Source organism: Rhinopithecus bieti, unplaced genomic scaffold (assembly GCF_001698545.2).
Source record: "Rhinopithecus bieti isolate Rb0 unplaced genomic scaffold, ASM169854v2 scaffold_2654, whole genome shotgun sequence".
In the NCBI taxonomy this organism is placed as follows: Eukaryota; Metazoa; Chordata; class Mammalia; order Primates; family Cercopithecidae; genus Rhinopithecus; species Rhinopithecus bieti.
The window spans coordinates 1,883,613-1,892,351 of record NW_016804048.1 but is presented as its reverse complement, the minus strand read 5'-3'; the positions used below and the strand labels follow the sequence as shown (position 1 = coordinate 1,892,351).

Sequence of the window (8,739 nt, the reverse complement as noted above, 5' to 3'; positions counted from 1 at the left end):
CTATATTTTCTTTTTCTTTTCTTTTCTTTTTTTTTTTGAGATGGAGTTTCACTCTTGTTGCCCAGGCTAGAGTGCAGTGGTGTGATCTCTGCTCACCGCAACCTCTGCTTCCTGGGTTCAAGCGATTCTTCTGCCTCAGCCTCCGAGTAGCTGGGATTACAGGCATGCGCCACCACGCCCAGCTAATTTTGTATTTTTCTTAGAGACAGGGTTTCTCCACGTGGTCAGGCTGGTCTCGAACTCCCGACCTCAGGTGATCCACTCACCTTGGCCTTCTAAAGTGCTGGGATTACAGGCATGAGCCACTGTGCCTGGCCGAATACATTTTCTTCAAAATAATCCAGGGATAGAAGAAGTGGCTGGGGTGTAAATGGGTCACGGTTAGCCTGGCTGATAGTTACTGGAGCTGGATGATCGGTACACACGGCCCATTATGTTATTCAGTCCACTTTAGTGCATATTTGACATTATCTGCAGTGAAAAAGTTTTTAAAAGCCAGGTGGGCTCAGATTCTTCTGCTTAAAGTCTAAACTCATATGGTGTCACCTGTTGTTTGTTTGTTTGTTTGTTTTGGAGATGAGTCGCTTTGTCTCCTAGGCTGGAGTGCAGTGGTGCAACCTCAGCTCACTGCAACCTCCACCTCCCAGGTTCAAGCGATTCTCCTACCTCAGTCTCCCATGTAGCTGGGATTACGGGCATGCACCACTACACTCTTTTTTATTTTTAAAATACATCTTTTTTATTTGTTTGTTTGTTTGTTTGAGACAGAGTCTAGCTCTGCTGCCCAGGTCAGAGTGCAGTTGCACAATCTCAGCTCATTGCAACCTCCAGCTCCTGGGTTCAAGTGATCCTCAGCCTCCTGAGTAGCTGGGACTACAGACATGTGCCACCACGCCTAGCTAAGCTTTGTATTTTTAGTAGAGGTGGGATTTGCCATGTTGGCCAGGCTGGCCTTGAACTCCTGGCGTAAAGTGATCAGCCCGCCTCAGCCTCCCAACGTGCTGGGATTATAGGCATGAGCCACCACTCCCAGCCTAACTTTTGTATATTGAGTAGAGACGAGGTTTCACCATGTTGGCCAGCCTGGTCTTGAACTCCCAACCTCAGGTGATCTGCCTGCCTCGGCTTCCCAAAGTGCTGGGATTACAGGCGTGAGCCCCCTCCCCCAGCCGTGTCACCTTTTTTTTTTTTTTTTTTTTTTTTTTACCTCATCCTGACACCATGTTTATCCTCAGTTCCTGCCATTTTTCTTTTCATACTCTGTGTCCAGATACATTGAGTTTATAATTCCCAGAATTCACAGTGCTCCTTCTTGTCCCCGTGCCCTTGTGTGCGCGCTTCCTCAGGTTGGAGTGCCCTCCTTGCTTTTTTGTTTCTTCTATGCCGTTCATGCCTAGGTCAGATATCTTCCTTTCCAGAAAGCCTCCTTTGGAATGAATGGAACCATATCATATTCTCATACTGTGTTGTAAATGTCTGTTTCCCTTTGCTAGACTTGCAGCTCCTTGAAACAGGGATGATCTCTGTATCACTACAAATGCTTGGCACTCAGTAAATGATGGTTGAATAAATGGTTATTCATCTTTAAATTCCCAGCACCCAGCATGACACTTAGCACATACTCAATAAATGTTCGTTAGATGAATGTTGAATATGAATATTGTGTTTTGTTTGGTGGTTGTAGGTGCAGGAGGCCGTGCTCCCCACAGCCTTGAGGTTTATGGTAGAATTGGCTGGCGGAGGATCAGGAGGAGCTAGGGAATTCTTTGTTCTCAGCTTTTGTTTCTTCTCTACAGGCATGGGTTGGAATTGGAGCCTATCACCCAACCCGAAGGCTAACAGCATCATGTGGTTACTAACTGTTCCTCATTCACCGGTTGATGCCTCCCAGAAAAAAACGCCGCCAGCCTTCCCAGAAAGCCCAGCTGCTGTTCCACCATCAACCACTGGAGGGCCCCAAACACAGCTGTGCATCTACACAGCTTCCCATCACTCACACTCGACAGGTGCCCAGCAAGCCCATTGACCACAGCACCATCACTTCCTGGGTAGGCCCATGGGATTATCACTTTGACTTTTTTTTTCTTTTCTTTTTTTTTTTTTTTTTGAGATGGAGTCTTGCTCTGTCATCCAGGCTGAGGCACAACGGTGCGATCTCGGCTCACTGCAAGCGCCACCTCCCAGGTTCATGCCATTCTTCTGCCTCAGCCTCCCGAGTGGCTGGGACTACAGGTGCCCGCCACCACGCCCAGCTAATTTTTTGTATTTTTAGTAGAGACGGGGTTTCACTGTGTTAGCCAGGAGGGTATCGATCTCCTGACCTCGTGATCTGCCTGCCTCGGCCTCCCAAAGTGCTGGGATTACAGGCGTGAGCCACCGCGCCCGGCCTACTTTGACTTTTACTCTGTTAGGTTTTCCAGAATGCTGACTCTTCTGCCCCTTGAACCAGGGCCTCCAAAGAATAAGATTCATGGGGGCAGGGGCAAGGAGTTAATGTATTCTTTCTGTCTGTGGCCAGCCATCTTCCCTGGTACATCTTCTTTTCTCAGTTCAAACTGAGGAATGGGTTAGTGGGAACTGGAGTCTTTCTCTTCCCCTATTTTCCTCTGAAAGAGTTCAGTGTAAAAGTTTTTTTTTTTTTTTTTTTTTGAGACGGACTCTCGCTCTGTCGCCCGGGCTGGAGTGCAGTGGCTCACTGTAAGCTCCGCCTCCCAGGTTTACGCCATTCTCCTGCCTCAGCCTCCCAGGTAGCTGGGATTACAGGTGCCGCCACCTCGCCTGGCTAGTTTTTTGTATTTTTTAGTAGAGACGGAGTTTCACCGTGGTTCATTCACCAGGATGGTCTCGATCTCCTGACCTCGTGATCCGCCCGTCTCGGCCTCCCAAAGTGCTGGGATTACAGGCTTGAGCCACCGTGCCCGGCAAAAGTTTTTTACTCATTAGCTGGGTGAGAATGCCTGATCAATGGCAGAACAAGTTAAAAATGAGATTGTTCCCCAAACCTCATGTGAAAGATGAAGTATCTAGCTACTCTGTTTATTGTTTAATGGATTGAGCCTTGAAAAATAAAAATCCCATAAGAATAGCATATGTCATATTTTGACCACTTAAAAGCCCTGGGAAGAGAGGCCAGGTGTAGTGGCTCATGTTTGTAATCCTAGCACTTTGGGAGGCCAAGACAGGAGGATTGCTTGAGCCCAGGAGTTCAAGACCAGCCTAGACAACATGGCAAAACCCCATCTTGACTAAAAAATATTAATAGAAAAATTAGCTGGGCATGGTGGTGTGCACCTGTAGTCCCAACTACTTGGGAGGCTGAGGTGGGCAGATCTCTTGAGCCTAGAGGTCAAGGCTGTAGTGAGCCAAGATTTGCCACTGCACTCCAGCCTGGGCAACAGCGTGAGACCCTGTCTCAAAAAAAAAATTAAAAAAAAAAAAAAAAAACAGAAGCCCTGGGAAGAGAATATAGCTACTATACAACGGGAAAGTAGTGTAGTAAAAGGGCCAGACAAAAACATAAGCTTGGCTTGGGAGTATTTAATAAATGTAACTTATTCAGGACTGCTTGGAAGAACCATCCTGCTACAGGACTGTGGAAGAAACCTAAACATCAGAATCCTGTGGATGAGAGTAGGAATGAACATTTATTGAATAGTCATTATATGCCAGGTCCTCTGCTAGTTCTCATCCCCTGTGCTTGGCGTTGGCTTTTCATTATTTACTGAGGGCCTTCTTTGTTCCAGGCATTCTGCTAGGTGCTGGGAATCAAGAACAAGACCACTGGTCTCTACCCTCATGAAGTTTAAAGATAAGTTATATCTAGGCCAGTCATTGTGGCTCACGCCTGTAATCCCAGCACTTTGGGAGGCTGAGGCGGGTGGATCACTTGAGGTCAGGAGTTTGAGACCAGTCTGACCAACATGGTAAAAACCTGACTCTACTAAAAATACAAAAATTGGCTGGGCGCCGTGGCTTAAGCCTGTAATCCCAGCACTTTGGGAGGCCAAGGCAGGTGGATCACCTGAGGTCAGGAGTTCAAGGTCAACCTGGTCAAAATGGTAAAATCCCGTCTCTACTAAAAATACAAAAAGTAGCTGGGCATGGTGGTGCGTGCCTGTAATCCCAGCTACACGGGAAGCTGAGGCAGGAGAATCGCTTGCATCAGGGAGGCAGAAGTTGCAGTGAGCAGAGCAGAGTGCCATTGCACTCCAGCTTGGGTGACAAGAGCGAAACTCTGTCTCAAAAACAAACAAACAAACAAAAAAATATACATATATATATAGCTGGGCGTGGTGGCAGGCGCCTGTAGTCCTGGCTACTCAGGAAGCTGAAGCAGGAGAATCGCCTGAACCCGGGAGGCAGAAGTTGCAGTGAGCTGAGATGATGCCGCTGCACTCCAGTCTAGATGTCGGACTGAGACTCCATCCCGGGGAAGACACGTTATATCCCTGTGGTGTGATGCCGTGAAAGAGACATCACCCCCTTTCCTACACACGAGGAGGCTGGCGGCCAGAGAGATGGAGTCATTTGCCCAAAGCATCCTGTTGTTATCCCATTAGACAGCTGTTTTAGTTTTGTGTTCATTACTACATTAGACCCCAATGTAAGAGTCTGGTCATCAGATATAGTTTCCTCTCTTAGGTTAGTACTTAGGCTCAGCTCACTTTTTCTTTTTTTTTTTTTTAAGGTATCACCTGATTTTGATACAACAGCGGGAAGCTTGTTGCCAGCCTACCGGAAACACCACCACCAATACCGGGCAAGACATTCAAGTCGAAAATCTACCACCTCCAAGTTTCCACATCTAACTTTTGAGAGTCCGCAGTCTTCCAATTCAGAGACATTGGGGATCCCCTTAATCCGGGAGTGCCTCAGTGAATCAGAAAAGGATGTTTCCAGAAGACCCTTAGTTTCAGTGCTCAGTCCCCAAAGCTGTGGGGACATGTCAGCACAGGCACTTCAGAGCTTACCTTATGTGTTCATTCCACCTGATATCCAGACCCCAGAGTCATCGTCTGTGAAGGAAGAACTCATTCCCCGAGATCAGAAGGAAAACAGCCTTCCAAGCTGCTCTCTTCACACTGGCACTCCTGATAGCCCAGAGCCTGGACCTGTTCTGGTTGAAGACACCCCCGAAGACAAGTATGGAATAAAGGTCACATGGAGGAGACGACAGCACCTGCTTGCTTACCTCAGGGAGAGAGGGAAGCTGAGCAGAAGCCAATTCCTTGTGAAAAGCTGACTACCATCAGCAGTCTCAATAGAAAAGACACATGTTTTTTGGAGTCATAAAGGAATTCAATTCCCAGGGTTTTTTTTGTTTGTTTGTTTTATTTTGTTTTGTTTTTTGAGATGTAATATCGCTCTGTTGCCCAGGCTGGAGTGCAGTGGTATGATCTCATCTCACTGCAACCTCCACTTCCTGGGTTCAAGCGATGCTCCTGCCTCAGCCTCCCCAGTAGCTGGGATTACAGGCACCTGCCACCATGCCTGGCTAATTTTTTTGTATTTATAGTAGAGATGAGGTTTCTCCATGTTGGCCAGGCTGGTCTCAAAATCCTGACCTCAAGTCATCTGCTGGCCTGGACCTTCCAAAGTGCTGGGATTACAGGTGTGAGCCACCACACCCAGCCGAGATTTGTTTTCTAAGATACTTTGTGTCATGAACAGTTGAGTTTAGTGTCATGAACTATTCACTTGATATTTTTCTTGTATTAACTGTTTAAATTTTTAAAATATCTTGTAGTAACTCTTTAAAATGTATGTAAGTAAATGGCTGCAGAAAGTTTTTTTAGAGAATCCTGCTTCTGTCAGTAATACAGCAATATTACCCCATCCACTAAAGGTCTTTGTCTCCTTAACCACTACTCATTAACCCTTTAATCACCTCATTCAAACCAATTCATTCTGCGTTTTGAGGACCAGCTCTTGTCAGGCTCAGTGGCAGCTTCTATGACCTGATGGATGGAAAAAAATCAAACTCTTTGACTATGGTTGACTGCCACCTCTGCAACCTTGACTCATCTGCTGAAAAGGCAAGAAGAAGAAAGGGCAGCAAGCCTCGTTTTAGGGACTATATGAGATCAGGGAAGATAAAGGGGACATGGACGAGTTCTTTAGGATTGCCTATGTTTTGAGTTTTGTTTCTAACTGAAGAAATCTGTCAATATTAAATAGGGTGGGAAAATGATTTCTTTGAGTAACTGTTCAACTGTGTATAAATAAATAAGGAAAGTTTTCAATGAATATTACTTATTGTAATTAATGCAGAAGGACTTCCCCAGTCAACCGAATGTCTCAGATGGCCTTTTACTCATAAGTACATCTCATTAAACCCCACTCATCCAGCATTCATTCAGCTGGACCTACTGTGTCAGGTCCAGCCCCAACTAGATCAAGCAGGGATTACCCTGCCTATTTTACAGATGGGAATTTGACGCAGAGAATGAACCATGCACAGGGTCACACAGTGAGTGCAGGCTGACCCAGGCAGTGTAACGGTCCACTCAGCGTGTGCCTCCTAAAGTTCTAGCTTGTAGGTTCAAAACCAATGTGGAAACAACTTTGACCTTAGAATGCCATAAAGCCATTTGTGCAGAGACTTGTCAGGACTCAGGATGTTCTGTGGGGATTATGTGCATGTCAGTAGGGAGAAAGGGACTGACATTTGGGGACGGGATTTATTGGAGACCGAGTACACTTTTAGACCGGGGCTTTCACTGTGGGCTATGGATGTTTGAGGAAAGCCCACAGGCTGCAGAAAGGTAGATGGAAACTGAGTCTCCAGGACGGGCCCACGCCTGTAATCCCAGCACTTTGGGAGGCGGAGGCGGGTGGATCATTTGGTCAGGAGTTAAGAGACCAGTCTGGCCAACATGGTGAAACCCTATCTCTACTAAAATACGAAAATAGCCAGGCGGTAGTGGCCCGTGCCTGTAATCCCAGGTACTCAGAGGCTGAGGCAGGAGAATCACCTGAGCCTGGGAGGCGGCGGTTGCGGTGAGCTGAGATTGGGCCACTGCACTGCAGTCTGGGCGAGACAGTGAGACCCTGTCTCAAAAAAAGAGTCTCTGGATTCCCTCGTGTGCTTTAGGGGAGTCTGTAAGAGCAGGTCAAAGAATGACCTGAAAGCTTGGGCTGGAGTATGGGAAGCTTAAGGAGTTGTGTGCAGTTGAAGGTCAAGGCCAGCCTATGGAAGATGCGTTTCACTGGCAGTGACTGGCAGAGTGGAGAGGGTACCAGAGCGGGTCCACGAAGGCCTCTGGTATCAGGGCAGGGGCCAGAATGGGAAGCGACAGAGGTCTGTACATCCTCACAGGGCAGACTTAGGGAAGCGCTCTGAGTGGGCTCGGTAAAATGGCGGGGTGCGGGGAGCCGCTGCGTGCGTGGCGGTTGGTGGGGTATGGGCGACTCCTCTGACCGGACTCGCCCGCTGGCCGCGCGGCGGACGAGGCCCAGGCAAAACAAACTCTTGCCCTTCAGTGCCGGACCCGAGTGGCGCCACAGAGGACCAAGCCCTGACTGGCATCACCCCACCCCGCGCAGGCGCGTTTAACTCCCGCTCGCCTCCCGCCCCTTAGCAACCCTCCCGCATCGTTGCCCCGGCAGTAGCCAATGAGACAGGAGCCACGAGAACACGGACCAATCGGCGGCGGCGACGGTGTGGAACGCGGTTGCCAGGAGGCGGGACGCGGCGGCTTGCCAGCAGAGCCACTCTGGCGACCACAGAGAAGAGTGTGTACGTGGTGGGGCTTCCTCGGCGGCGGGCATGGAGGCTTCGCGCTGCCGGCTCGGTCCCAGCGGCGACAGGTCAGACAGGGCCGTGGCAGGTCTCCTCCTGAGCGAGGCGGAGGGGCGAAGCGAGAAGGCGGAGGTCCTCTCCGGGAGCCCTGCGGGAGAGGGCGGGACTCGGGACTCGGGACTCGGCGACCCAGGCAGGGACTGGATTCGGCGGCGGGGGGCGAACCCCTCGCCCTACTCCGGTGTGGGGACCCCTTTCTCAAGTGGAGCGGCGGCCCTACAGCCCGCGCCGTGGGCAGAGACCTTTGGTTCAGGTCCCTGCTCAGGAACTTTTGGAGTTTTCGTGTCGGGCTCCCTCGGCCCCTCTGGGCCTTGGGTTGCCCTGGGGGGAGACGCGCTGGCCCCGCTGTGCTCGCACTGCCCGGCCGTGTCTCAGCCGAGAGGGAACCCAGCCCCTCCCGGGAGGCGGTGCGGGTGATGTTTAGTAACTTGTTATGACGCCGCTGCTTCGGACGGGTAACGCTGAATTCTGGAGCAGAGTCCGAGGAGCGGAAACGCGAAACTTCTTTTCCTCTCTGCTTTCCAGTATTTGTCCCTGATTCGGGACGGTCTGACTGATTTGCCAGTGGGCCACACCCCTTGTTTGGGCGCCTCTTTCTCTGCCAGAGGCAGAGTTTGGGAAAAAAAAAAAAAGGATCCAAAGTCTCAGCGTGTCACTTTCTTGTTCGCTAGGTTAATGAAAAGTTAATGGGGAGCCGTTTGAAATCCTTGGTTAGAAACGTTGGCGTCATCTGAGGATTTAAGTCCTACCCGCCAACTGTATACTCCGCTTTTATTCCATTACCAAGACAAAGATTTGGGGCCGGGCGCAGTGGAACACGCCTGTTATTCCCAGCACTTTGGGAGGCCAAGGCAGGAGGATCGCTTGGTCTCAGGAGTTCGAGACCAGCTTGGACAACATAGTGAGACCACATCTCTTTTTTTTTTTTTTTTTTTTTT

The 8,739-nt window shown here is 49.4% G+C and overlaps 2 protein-coding genes across 4 annotated transcripts in view; both read left to right on the top strand.

Moving 5' to 3' along the window:
* RHNO1 (RAD9-HUS1-RAD1 interacting nuclear orphan 1) overlaps positions 1–6,355 on the top strand; it is a 13,755-nt gene extending 7,400 nt beyond the window's left edge. For 2 of the 3 annotated variants that reach the window (XM_017862982.1, XM_017862970.1), the window contains exons 2-3: positions 1,797–2,048; positions 4,688–6,355. In XM_017862982.1, coding sequence (XP_017718471.1) covers positions 1,881–2,048; positions 4,688–5,242 — 723 coding nt within the window. In that variant the 5' untranslated portion in view covers positions 1,797–1,880 and the 3' untranslated portion in view covers positions 5,243–6,355. The remainder of the gene's footprint in view (positions 1–1,796; positions 2,049–4,687) is intronic. The other variant, XM_017862984.1, reaches the window with a different exon arrangement.
* A 1,339-nt stretch (positions 6,356–7,694) lies between these two features.
* The window catches only part of TULP3 (TUB like protein 3), a 46,645-nt gene continuing 45,600 nt past the window's right edge, over positions 7,695–8,739 (top strand). Inside the window, exon 1 of the mRNA XM_017862960.1 lies at positions 7,695–7,809. Coding sequence (XP_017718449.1) covers positions 7,769–7,809 — 41 coding nt within the window. The 5' untranslated portion in view covers positions 7,695–7,768. The remainder of the gene's footprint in view (positions 7,810–8,739) is intronic.